The 13,642-nt window shown below is 52.0% G+C and overlaps 1 protein-coding gene across 5 annotated transcripts in view; it reads right to left on the bottom strand.

Moving 5' to 3' along the window:
• The window catches only part of CLIP2 (CAP-Gly domain containing linker protein 2), an 85,404-nt gene that overhangs the window by 38,380 nt on the left and 33,382 nt on the right, over positions 1 to 13,642 (bottom strand). For all 5 annotated transcript variants that reach the window (XR_008373376.1, XM_053556857.1, XM_053556859.1 and 2 more), the window contains exon 3: positions 5,824 to 6,380. Coding sequence is in view for 4 of the 5 variants with exons in the window: in XM_053556857.1 (XP_053412832.1) it covers positions 5,824 to 6,380 (557 nt within the window). In the remaining variant the exon portion in view is untranslated. The remainder of the gene's footprint in view (positions 1 to 5,823; positions 6,381 to 13,642) is intronic.

Raw genomic sequence — 13,642 nt, 5'->3', positions numbered from 1 at the left:
GCCAAGTTTTCTAATATTTTTTCTCTTGATTTCATATTTTTGGTCTACTTTCTGAGTGATTTTCTTAACTTTATTTTCTCACACTTCTGTGGAGTTTTCTTATTTCTGTGCTCAAATTTTTCATTTCCCAGAGCTTTTCTGTTCACTGAACATTTATGTTTACATGAATATTCATGTTCTCGACTATTCATGTCACACATCCAATGGAGTTTTGTTCATATTTAATGCCTGTATTATCTTCTCTCATTTCTCAGAGGACCAGCCATCTTCTCCAGAGAAGATTCTTGTATCCCCACCGTGGAGGGTATAGGCTTGGCCGCCAGTGTCAAGGAGCTGTGTGAGGGAGAAGCTGGCAGGGTGGGAGTACTCAGCCTTCAGAAAAGAGATGTTCATTTCATCCTCTTTTTCCTGTCCAAACTGCCTGGGATCTCTTCATCCAAAGACCCTCTGTGACCCTCTCAAGAGACTAAGTATCCTTCCCCAGACATGGGCAGGAAGAAGCTCCTGGGCAAAGGAGAACAGGGGCTTAAAGAGAATGTTGGGGGAAGGGGTGGTTGGTCTAAAGATTTGTTAACTGATTCTCCTGTTTCTGGCAGTGGCAGCCTCATTTATAGAGGACACCGTGTGGCTGAGTCCTGAGCCTCTGAGATGAACATCGATTGCTTCTCTGCTCTCCCCGCTGCTAACTTTGGACTTGGCTCTGGTGGATTTGCAGCTTTGTTGCTGCAGTCTCCTCTCCTGCTCGCTCTGTCCTTGAGGGTTTATATAGCTCCCCCCCCCCTTTTATTCCACTGTCATTCTAGTGCATGTTCAGGGGACACTGCAAGTAAAGGTGCATGTTTATTTACACCATGTTTATCTGGACTTAAACATGACTTTGTAAATGTTACTTTCCTGACACCACCAAGTATGCTCAGGAGTGCCTGAAAGGGACCTGCTCCCTAATTAAAACTAGCTGCCTGGACTGATGTTCAGAATAAGATAAGGGATAATGATGATGGTAATAATAATATAAACTTGCTCCATTTCTGCCTCTTCTAAGGACCAACTCTGTGCCAGGCACATTAAAGACACAAATTCCAAACCCATGACATGGTTACTATACCCCATCCTTGGAAGAAGAGACTGAGGTTCTCAGTAGCCGGAGAGTGGAAGAGGCCCTAGTAAGGACCTGCTCTCCTTACTATGTCCTCAATCCCAGCTGGGCTCAGTCCCAGACTGGGCCCCCATTCTCCTGTGTCTCTTCTTTGAGTAGGGCCCACGGATGTCAGCCACAGCAGGCCTGCCTGTGAGCCTGGGTCAGTTCTCTCTGGCCTCTGGCCCTCAGGTGGGATTGCCATCTCTGCCCCTTTCTGGCAGCAAGTCTCAACCCCCTTCTCTCTATACAGTCAGTCTTGGTTTCTGCTGCTCTGTACATAATTCCCACCTAGAATGCCCTTTCTCTTTCACAACCCAAATCCTAAACTAGTGGTTCCCCAGCTGGCTCCAGAGGCTGCCACACCAGGCCACATTGCTTATGAAGCCAACTTCTCTAAAACTTCTTTAAGTCAGATAGACCTATCTCTAGGGGTGGACTTTCTGGACCACATCTGGAGGTTCCTGCAGGCCTCAAGAGGGACATGCATAGCACCTATTTACCGCTTGGGCCAAACAGGCAGCCAAGTGCCCCAACTTGCTCTCCAGGTCTAGAAGGTGCCCAAAACCAATACAGGTGACAGGCCTCACTAAGAAGAAGGGAATGAGAGAGGTGGCCTGGGTGCCAGGGCCTCAGCTCTGCCAAGTGTGTTCCAAAAGACTATGTGACCTTGGGTGAGTCACTTCTCCTCTCTGTTCCCACCTTAAATACCCTAGGCCCCCAGGTGCTCAGTTAAGAGCAAGTGACTCCAAAAGCACCAGGCCAAACTCTGAGAGAGCTGTGGGAGAAGGGGACGAGGTTAAAGATGACATGGGGCAGAACAGAGCGTCATTGCTGGAGGAATTCAGGCATTAGCAAGAAAGGTTCTCTGTGTATAAGCTAGGGTGGGAGTTAGTGCTACGGGCAAGGGTGGAGGGCCAGAAAGGACAAAGGCAGAACAAGGGGCCTTGGACTCCAGGTCAGCCACTTCCACTGTAGTTGCTGTGGGAAACTCAGTTCTCAGTCCTCAGTCTATACAACGGAATAACAAATAACATCTGCTTTGCAGGTGAACGTGAGAATAACTGGGGAATCCATGCAGCCCAGTGCAGCTAGCTCTAAGCTGCACTTCTTCCCACACCAACTGGAAAACTCTGCCAATTTTGTTCAGGCAGATGTGTGACAAAACTGATATTTAAGTAAAACTATCCCAGGAAAGCGAACCATGTTTATAGTTTACAGTCTTCAAGTCGCCTCCCTGTGCTCCCAGAGGTGCCTCCAGGGACCAGGGCTTCTTGGGGGCTGCTGTGAGGAGGAAACAGGTTTTTGGCACAAGACAAGGCAAATGAATGGCCGTGGGACCTCAGGCTGCGTCTAGGCTGCTCACCGTGCTTGGGACCCCTGGGCCGAGAACATCCCCCACACTGACTTTAATGCTGACAACAGTTAACACTTCCACGCATGCTCAGAGCCACGCACCTCCAAAGCACACTGCACATGAGGCAGGTAAACTAGTGCCCCCATTTTACAGATGAAGAAACTGAAGCCCAGAGAGAGGATCAGTATCCTACCCATGGCTATTCAGCTAGTGTGTGGACCTCAAGGGGGTAGTCTAAAGGCCCCAGTGAAGTCAGGATCCAGAGATATCTTTGGAGACCAGCAAAGGGTGCACTCACCTAAATACTATTCATGACTTTTTTTTTTTTTTTTAGATAGGGTCTTACTGTGCTGCCCAGGCTGCAGAGCAGTGGCATGATTACAGCTTACTGCAGCCTCAAACTCTGGGGCTCAAGTGATCCTCCTACCTCTGCCTCCTGCCTCTGCCTTCTGAGGACTAATTTCTATAGAGACGGGGTCTTGCTATATTGCCCAGGCCAATCTCCAATGTCACACAGCTGGGGGTAACAGAGAAGGGCACAGACCTGGGACAAATCTCCCTGAAGTGCCTATGGCCTCTGGGGATGCTTGGACCTCGGACACCTGAAAGGGGAGATTGATGAGACTCTCTAGGCCATTTGCCTGGGTCCTGCTAGCTTCCCCAGGAACCACAGTAGGAAGAGCAGAGTGACAGCCTCAAAACAAGCTCCCTGGACAGGAAGGTGCAGGAAACCAGGCATTCAGCCTCCTTCCCAGACACTGCCCTGCTGCCGTCCCATTCTTGCCCCTCTGGTCCTGTCCCCAACAAGTAGGTGCAATGCGTTGAACATGTGAGTAAGCTCACACTGCTGCAGTTCCTGTAGCTCCCTCTGCTCTAAGAGCAAAGCTGCAGCTCCATCCCGGCCCCTAGCCCTGTGGGGTCACCCAGGCCAGCCTTGGGGGAACTCCTTGCTCTCCTCTCAGGTTCTCTAGTCTCTCCAGCCACAGGCCTGCCCAGTGAAGTGCTTTGGCCCCATGTCCCCAGGTCAATGCCAGGCCATTCTCCAAGCTCAGCCCGAACACCCCATTCCTCCAGGCAGCCTGTCCCCAATAAGGCAGGACCACAGGATAGTTTCTCAGAGCCCTGTGGCACTCAGCAGATAGCGGTCCCTCTGCAGCAGCTAGATGAGTTAATATAGTAAAACAGATTAAATAAAATTTTTCTTAAAACACAGAAGACAAACTTGAAGGCTATTTTCTTTGTCTCTTCAGCTAGCATGGCAAGGACCAAGTCTGGCCATGTCTACCATCAAACCACCTGGGAGAACGGAGGGGCCAGTCTCTGTTGTGGGCAGGGTCCCCACCCCTCAGCAGAGCAGAGATGACATGGCTCAGTACAAGGAGGGAAGGCTGTGGGGGCTGGTTGGAACCCTGGCCCTGATGTCACCTCAGACAAGTATCAAATCTCTCTGGGCCTCATTTTCTCCATTCATAAAGGGGGGATGATAAAACTAGGTTACAGCATGGGTTTAAGGACTCAACAGGTGCAAATATTTCCCCTGGTCACCCCACTCCTACCCCAAATACTCTTTCCAAAAGCCTTCACGAGAAACCCTGGCCCTAAGACCCCAGACCTCCCACACTTCCCCACTTGGCCATGGACCTGCAGGCAGGTGCTCCCCACCTCAGGATGGAACACTCATCCCACTCTCCTTCAGGAGGCCAGGCTGACAGGATGCAGGGACTCCTGCCTCCCCTGCTGATGACGCTCCCCCATGCATAGCAGACACGGTCAGGGATGTCCTAGTGTGCTACACCCTCTTCCATTGCTGTAATCAGTCCAGGGCCACCTCAGCCATAGGTCTGGCACAGCGGGATACAACTCTGTTCCACCCAGCCTAAGTCACTGCTGTGTTCAGACTGTTGTGGGCCACCATCTGCCTTCTAACCTGGCTTCAACAGCTGGGACCAAAAGAGAACGGGGCCCCTGGTGGGAAGACTTCATCTCCAGAGGCTTAAACCTCTTGGTTTCAACAACACTGATTGCTCAGGTCATAGCTGATAAGAGGTCTGTGCGACCTGACCCTGAGCCAGGGGTCTTTTTTGTTGTTAATTTTTTTTTTTAACAAGGTATTAATCTATCAATACAGTAAAAGAGATTAAATAAAATTTTTCTTAAGACACAGAAGACAAACTTGGAAGGCTATTTCCTGTAAGGCCTGTCTCTTCTGTCAGCATCCACAGGACTCTGAGCAAGCCAAGGCCCAGCTTCATCTTCAGCATCATGGGAAGGTGATGCACGTGACTGAGCAGAACCCGGAACAGTGACCTCCTGCGTGTATTCATGTTGCATGGGCCAGAGATCCTGATAATTCTAGTCCCCAGGCTTCTCCAGGATATCCCTGGTACATGCCTGGTAGTTCACTGGACCAATGGATTATATCAATAATAACCAACATTTACGAGGCACTTTCTAAGTATCCGGTGCTGTCCAAACACAACACATACTAATGCATTTCAAACAATGAGGGAGGAACTATTAAAATTTCCATTTTAGGGCGGCGCCTGTAGCTCAGTGGGTAGGGCACCGGCCCCATATACCGAGGGTGGCAGGTTCAAACCCAGCCCCAGCCAAACTGCAACGAAAAAATAGCTGGGCGTTGGGCGGCGCCTGTGGCTCAGTCGGTAAGGCGCCGGCCCCATATACCGAGGGTGGCGGGTTCAAACCCGGCCCCGGCCAAACTGCAACCAAAAATAGCCGGGCGTTGTGGCGGGCGCCTGTAGTCCCAGCTACTCAGGAGGCTGAGGCAAGAGAATCGCTTAAGCCCAGGAGTTGGAGGTTGCTGTGAGCTGTGTGATGCCATGGCACTCTACCGAGGGCCATAAAGTGGGACTCTGTCTCTACAAAAAAAAAAAATAGCTGGGCGTTGTGGCAGGCGCCTGCAGTCCCAGCTACTTGGGAGGCTGAGGCAAGAGAACCACCTAAGCCCAGGAATTGGAGGTTGCTGTGAGCTGTGTGACACCACAGCACTCCACTGAGGGTGACAAAGTGAGACTGTCTCTACAAAATAAATAAATAAATAAATAAAATTTCCATTTTATAAATGGGATGACTGAGGCCCAGAAAGATTAAAACACTTGCCAAGAGTCACATAGCAATAGTTTACACAGCCCACATTACCTGTATCCCTTGTCACTCTGTGTGGTTCTGATGAGGAACATGTGCTCTAGCCTGGACCCTGCTCCAGCCCACTCTGAGTCGCCTCCCTGTCCAGCCCCTGGGATCCAGCTTGCCCATGTGGGGTGAAGTGGTGGAGGGAAGGGAGGCCAGGCCCAGAACCACCTGCACTCACCAACACGCGGTCTCCCAGGCGCAGGTCTTTGTCGCCTCGTTTCACGGAGCCACTGTCTGAGAGGTTGGAGCCCGACTCGTTGCCTGTCTTCACCGAACTGTTGAGGACGCTCTCCCGTAGCGGGATGACACGGCTGGTCAATGGGGGCGTGGCCGTGCCCGAATGCAACGACAGGTTCTGGGCAGTCAGCGACTCTACTGAATGGGTGTCACTGCCCGAGCCCTCGGCCGTGGGCTGCCGTGTGAGCTTGGAGGGCCGCGTGAAGATGCCCTGCAGGGCTGGGCACTCGAAGTAGCGCACGCCACCCACCGCACCATCATTCTTGCCCACTGGGTCGTCCAGTACCACGCCTGCCCACTGCCCGGGTGCAAACTGCGTCTCGCCCAGGTACTGCACCACGCCCGGCTTTACGCCATTCACCCACACCCGCTCGCCCAGTACAAAGTCCCCCAAGAAGTCATCGCCCACCTCGGCCACCTTTGGGCCCGGCTTCTCAGGGGCAGTGGCTGCAGCCGGGGAGGAAGAGGAGCTGGATGCCTGTTTGTGCAGCGGGGAGCCTGAAGAGAGGGAGAGGCAGAGGTTAATGTGTGAAACCTGGATCTAGGGCACAGAGTCAGGGCCAGAAGTGCCTGATGAGGAAACCAAGGCAGACATGGCTGACATGGTGGCCTTGGGCAGGTCTCTCCCTCCTCCAGCCCCTCTGGAAGGTTCTCTTGCTCAGAAAGAATAGCAGTGGCTTCTCACTGCTCAGGGTCACTCAAAGTCCAGAGCCAGGGATGAACTGCTCTTAAGGATCACAAGCCACCACTTTCCCACCCTGGTGGGCTCAGGCCCTCTGCTATTAACCCAAGACCACCATGGCCCCTGTATGGGACCCAGATGGTGTTTGAGTGATCTCTGGGACCCATCCTTGTCCCGACAGCTTCAGGGGTCTTCCCAGGGCTATACTAACCCAAGAACATGGGAGGGAGGAGTAGGAGACAGAAGCAGGCATGGTAGTCCTCACCATTCTGGCAACTGAACCCTGGGCTCTTTGGCCTGACCTGGGCTTAGTGGTCGCCTCATCCACCCCCTACCTATGAGAATGACTCTGAGGCCCAGGGAGGCCCAAGGTACACAGAAGAAATGGAACTCAAACCCAGAGAGGACTAAGCCCTGACATGCTACAGATACAGAAGGAAAGGAGGCAATTTGCTCAAAGTTGTTCACAAAGCCACAAAGTAGGGGCGGCGCCTGTGGCTCAGTTGGTAAGGCACCGGCCCCATATACCGAGGGTGGCGGGTTCAAACCCGGCCCCGGCCAAACTGCCACCAAAAAATAGCCAGGCGTTGTGACAGGCGCCTGTAGTCCCAGCTACTCGGGAGGCTGAGGCAAGAGAATCGCTTAAGCCCAAGAGTTGGAGGTTGCTGTGAGCTGTGTGAGGCCACGGCACTCTACCGAGGGCCATAAAATGAGACTCTGTCTCTATTAAAAAAAAAAGCCACAAAGTAGGGCTAGCACCGTTGTGAACACGTGTATGCCAACTCCCCACACAGGGCCTGCCAAACCCTCCGCTGGCCTGCCCTGTCCTGAGCTGCCCGTCCATCTGTACCCCTAGGTGTTAAGGCTGCCCCATTCCCTGCCAGACCCAGTGTCAGGCAGAGAGCCTTCCACTCCAGAGGATGACCAGCCTGTGAAATAGCACGGCAACAGCAAATAAGCAGGCACTGTCATACCTGTCATACGAAGCTGGTGTTTCAGGTTCATTCCTAGGAAGCCAGTAGAGTGGCTGCAGGGCAGCAGTCCCTAAGCCCCAGGCTTGGCCCCATCCAGCCACTGCCCCCCAGAGCTGGGAGCTGACTCTCGAGCACTCAAGCACACAGCTTCAGGGGTTGCCAAGCACAGGGATCTCCCTCCAGGGCACTGGTGGCAGGTTGCAAAAGCATGTGGCCACCCAGGGCCTGGACAGCCAGTGTGAAAGGCCCTGACTAGTGGGAGGGCAGCGGGTGTGGCTCCTGGACAACCCAGTAATCACACCCTTTCTCTGAGGCTGTGTGCTTAGAGCTCCACACTCAGGAGCGCACCTGATCAGATACCAGGCACTTCACCGGGCCTCCCAGACAGCTGGCAGCACAGCTAAGCGCTGGCCACAGGCCTCTGGCTCTTCATGCAGGACACTCCCATGCATTTGACAAGTATGTGCCAAGCACTGGCCATGTCAAGCCCATTCTGTCACCTCAAATCTCAGACTTCCCTGAAGGGACTGGTTTCCCAGAAATTGACCAAATTCTACAGCCCCCTACGTGCAGGGAACAATCTCACTTTTATTCCTGTCTGTGTGAGATCTCCCCCCTCTTTTTCCTGTTTAGAGAAGAGCCCAGGGGCACTCTGGGCTGGGTGACCCCCAAGGCTCCTCTCTTCCTCGGAGATCTCAGGAGCAGGGCTGTAGCAGCTGAGGGAGCAGGTCGTGGAGCCCCCTGCATGGACCCCAGCTCCTCCCAGCCCTGCTTCATCTTTGCATTATGCCTCGAAGCCTCCACTCCCTTCGGTACCTTCTGTCACAGGGTAATCAGTGCCTGGCCCATACAAATGAATAAAGCAATGCTGACTATTACTGCTATTTTGATGAGAATGATTTATATTCAAAATAAGGGATTTAATAACATTTTAAAACACATGGCCTGGGAGTTAGACAAAGGACTTCCAGAAGGTTCTGAAAACTGCCCTGCCCCTGACTAAACTGCGGGGGGCAGAAGAGACACCACAGTTGCTGTAAAACACCAAGTGGGGGCACTGAGCTCTCACAGATGTCATCGTGCTGGTTCCTGCACCCAGGCCAAGATCCTGGGAGTCCCGGCTCTGATCTAGGACGAGCTTGTATTACAACTTCTGCTGGGATCATGATCATACCAGTAACGGAACTGAGAGGCCCCCCACTCGTACACACATATACACACACTCCACACTCACAAGCATACAAATACTCATACATATACACTTACACACATTTGTGCACACTCCACACACACACACGCTTTCACACACTCACAAAGCATACAAATACTCATACACACATTTACACCACACACACACTCACACACCCTTGTCCCTCGCTTGCTTGCTGTCTGCCTTGATTCCTCTTGCCAGGTCAGCTGGCCCCTTCCTTAGGAAACTGCTCTGAAAATCACCAAAGCTACAAATTAGATGGTGCCACAGGCCTCAGCCCCTTTTCACACTGTCCAAAGAGCCCAGGGGCCCCATTACCATCAACAACACAGGTTAGGCTGGGCACAGTAGCTAATGCCTGTAATTAATCCTAACACTTGAGAGGCTGAGATGGGTGGATTGGTGAGTTCAAGACCAGCCTGAGCAAGAGTGAGACCCCATCTCAAAAAAAAAAAAAAAAAACAGCTAGGCATTGTGGCGGGCACCTTTAGTCCCAGCTACCTGGGAGACTGAGGCAAGAAAATCGCTTGAACCCAAGAGTTTGAGGTTGCTGTGTGCTATGATGCCATGGCATTCTACTGAGGGTGACCAAGTGACACTGTCTCAAAAAAAAAAAAAAAAATAGGGCGGCGCCTGTGGCTCAGTGAGGAGTAGGGTGCTGGCCCCATATGCCGAGGGTGGCGGGTTCAAACCCAGCCCCGGCCAAACTGCAACAAAAAAATAGCCAGGCGTTGTGGCGGGCGCCTGTAGTCCCAGCTGCTCGGGAGGCTGAGGCAAGAGAATCGCGTAAGCCCAAGAGTTAGAGGTTGCTGTGAGCTGTGTGACGCCACGGCACTCTACCCGAGGGCGGTACAGTGACACTCTGTCTCTACAAAAAAAAAAAAAAAAAAAATTGAAAAACAAAAAACACAGGTTAATACTATTAGTAAAATAGTGGCTACACTTATGAAGTGCAGGCCCCCCAGTGGACTGAGCACTTTTTATACATTATATTCTCACCAGGCAGATTAGGAAACAGGTGTAAAAACCTGCCCAGGTCAACGGGGCCGTGGGGCCCAGTCTGGCTCTGAGCTCTCCCTTTAAGTCAAGTGCAAGAGGTGACTGGCAGACATCAGCTCCCTGCCTGTACCCATCACTAGAACATTTGCCCATGTAGGGGAGGCTCCGTGGCCTCTGCTAACTATAGCCCAGGTGAGAGTCTGTTTCTACCTGCTGTCTTTGCTCAGAGCACAGAGGAGTGTTCCCAGGTCAAAGGGGACCCCACCCGGCTATTCTTGGCAGAAAGCTGCCAGCTCAGCTGTCCTCCTCCCCAGCTGTCCCAGCCTAGGAGGACCCTCAGGTAATCTCTTCCTGACCCGTGACCCTTCCAGGGGTCACAGGCTCAAGCAGCAGTTGTTTCAACAGCTGCAGAAATCCAGGTCACAAGCATGTGGCAATTGCACGCTGGTGCTCAGCTTCACTTTTTGTCTTTGTAGTGGTAACCCCAGCTACGCCAGTTGCCCCGGGATAAAACCCTCATCAAATTCCCCCCACACTGGGAAGTTTCCAGCTGCCTGAGCTAGGAAAGCATGGGGGAAACCCCATCACTCCAGGGAGTCAAGAGCAGCACACTGGCCAGGCCTGGCCAGCTCCTTTCCCGTATCTGTAGCTTAGTCTCCCCATGAAATGACAAAGGGCTAAGTCAGAAGCAGGGAGGGTCCTGTCTGGCAGTCTACATGGCCTACTTCTTCCCCTGGGGGGCTGGTGTGCATGTGTCAGAGTTTTCCAGACTGCCCTGCCTGATGGACAGGCTTCCTGAGAGCTCCAGCTGCAGGGAGCCCCCTGCATGGACGCCACCTGGTTCCTACCTCCCTCTGAGCACCCAAACAAACCCCCAAACTTCCAGCCAGACCCAGTGACACAGATTTAAGCCTCATATGAGAAGCTGATCCCTTTCCTAGACAGTGGTTCCTGCCCAGACAAAAGGCACAATGGCATTTTCTGTGGGTGTGAAGTTCAAAGCAGAACTTTAATGAAAAGGGCCTAAGGCCTAGCATGGTGGCTCACACTTGTAACCCTAGTACTTCAGGAAGCCAAGATAGGAGGATCACTTGAGCCTAGGAGTTGAGACTATCCTGGGCAACATAGAGATGCCCATGTCCACAAAAAATTTAATTGCTGAGGGGTGATGGCACACACCTGCAGTCCCAGCTGCTGGGGAGGCTGAGGCAAGAAGATCGCTTGAGCCCAGGAATTGGAGGCTGCAGGGAGATATGATTAGGCCACTGTACTCCAGCCTGGGCAACAGAGCAAGACCTCATCTCTTAAAGAAAGGTAAAACAAAAAGGGCATAAGGACACAGTGTGGAGTGGCTACAACTGGCAGCCTGATCCAGTAGTGGGCAGGAACTAACAGGAGCCCAGATGACACACTCTCCCGTCCACCAGTGAGGACCTAAGACCTGCCCCACCTGGGAAAGTGAGGACTGGCCTCTTCCATACCAACTGAATCTCAGCCAGCAGGGTCCCCGTTCCCTGAGCATCTCCTAGGTGCCAGACCCTGTGTAAGATGCTAGGGACAACAGGCATGGCCAAATGAGAGCCCAGCAAAGGGGTGGGCTGTGGGCACCTGCCGACAGCTATAATGTAGCTCACCATGCCACATGCATGAGGAAGGGGCCAGTGCAGAGCCTGGGCTGGAGGAGAGGGCTCGGCCTCAGAGAGCCACACAGCCGGCTCTCTCACCTCCTCAGGGAAGCCTTCCTTGACTGCTTTATCTAACAGCCAGCACTCCCCCACTCACCCTCTACCCTTCTCACTCTGCTTCATCCTTCCCGAGTTTTCTCTTTTTATCTTTACCACTTATACCCACTTCCCCTGACTAAAATGGAAGCTCAAGAGAACTTTTGTCTTTTGTACTCAGCAGGGAACCAGGCAGCAAACAGGTGCTGGAGGCAGGCTGAGCTGTGCTGCTTCTCAGAGCAGGGTCTCACTCTGAGATCTGGAAGCTGCGATGGCTCTGGGCTGGGCACACAGCACCATCATGTCCAAGCTACAGGGAATTGTCCCCTTCCTTCAGTCAAGGAAACCCAAGCTCATCCAGGTGGCTTCTGTTTCACCTGGTCTTCCTTCCACCTCAGTACCTCCCTGGTCCTCCCAATTTTTCCTGTATTTCTAGCGGAAAGCTAGGAACCTGCTTGTCCTGTTAAAAATAAAAGCAAACCTCCATCCCCTCTTTGGTCTCCTTCTCTAGAATCTCCAGGTTCTCAGAGCCCTTGTGTGACATGAGGACCCCCCCGCCAAACAACAGCCTCCCCTGCTGTACACCCTCACAGACAACCTAGTCTCCTTCCCAGCAAGCGTTTCTCCTAGGTTTTTTTTTTTTTTTTTTGTAGAGAGAGAGTCTCTACCCTCGGTAGAGTGCCATGACGTCACAGGACTCACAGCAACCTCCAGCTCTTGGGCTTCCGCGATTCTCCTGCCTCAGCCTCCCGAGCAGCTGGGACTACAGGCGCCCGCCAGAACGCCCAGCTATTTTTTGGTTGCAGTTCAGCCAGGGCTGGGTTTGAACCCGCCACCCTCGGTATATGGGGCGGGCGCCCTACTCACTGAGCCACAGGCACCACCCATTTCTCCTAGTTAAATGTTCATGGCCAGGGTCGGTGGCTCACGTCTGTAATCCTTGCACTCTGGGACGCTGAGGCAGGAGGATTGCTTGAGCTCAGGAGTTCCAGACAAGCTTGAGCAAGAGCAAGACCCCCATCTCTACTAAAAAATAAAATAAAATAAACTTAGCCCAGCAAGGTGGCAGGCACCTATAATTCTAGCTACTCAGTAGGATGAGGCAGGTGGATCACTTGAGCCCAGGAATTTGAGGTTACTGTGAGCTGACACCATTGCCTGGGCAAAAAGTGAGGCTGTCACCAAAAAAAGCAAAAAACACAAGTGGGACTGTATTTAGATATCACTAGCTTTCCTCTCTTCTCACAGTGGGGAACGTTCTATTAGGCAGAGTCTAGAAGGAAGTGGCTCCATCTGCTAAGAGAATCTGCTTCCTAAACCCTCTCTGCCCCTTCCATATTGAAAACTGCTCCTGCTGGAGACATCAGGGCCCCCTTGCTTCCCCTGTAATGGTCCTAGCTGGCCCTGTGCTACCCAACCCTGCTGACTTTCCTCCTCTCAAGGTTCCCTGCTCCACAGTGGCAGACCGGAGCCTTTGCCTCCTTCACCCCCACCAACCCTGGTGCCCTCCCCCCACCACAGGACAGCCTCTGCTGATACATGTAAAAGCTTAACTAGCTCTCCAGAAGAAAAAACCCTGATTTGTAGCATTTGCCAATTTCCACGATATAAACTCTCCTACCACAGCCAACCTGAAGCTCCCAATATGATGTCACTGAGCCTGGAGTTGGGGAGAGAATATATGGAATACAGTATTATTGCCACAGAGGATATAGCCTTACAAACATGGATACTACAAAAATCTTACTAGCACAGTAGCAAATAGTGGTATTCTACTACAACTGTACCAGTATTAAAACAGAAGTATTAGTAGTAAATACTACTAGAAGTCATGAGTTGAATATTTATTGCCTGTTTGGGGATAAGGGGTCTCTCACGCTTTGTCACCCAGGCTGGACCCTCAAATTCATAGACTAACTGATTTTTCCACCTCAGTCTCCCAAAGCAGTGAGATTACAGGTGTGAGTCACTGTGCCTGGCCTATTACTTATGTCTTTGATATACTTTATTTTATCATAAGTACATACAACCTGATTTTTTAAAATTATGGCTGTGTTTAACAACTGGCTTGCAAAATTCCCAAGAATTTCACAATTGGTTCCTATGAGCCACCCTAGGTCAGCTCCAAGGTACCACTGATGCCACCGCAGCACACGCCCTGGACAGGTGGCTCA

Source organism: Nycticebus coucang, chromosome 12 (assembly GCF_027406575.1).
Source record: "Nycticebus coucang isolate mNycCou1 chromosome 12, mNycCou1.pri, whole genome shotgun sequence".
NCBI lineage: Eukaryota > Metazoa > Chordata > Mammalia > Primates > Lorisidae > Nycticebus > Nycticebus coucang.
The sequence above is the reverse complement of the archived record's forward strand: the minus strand, read 5'-3'. Positions and strand labels throughout refer to the sequence as shown.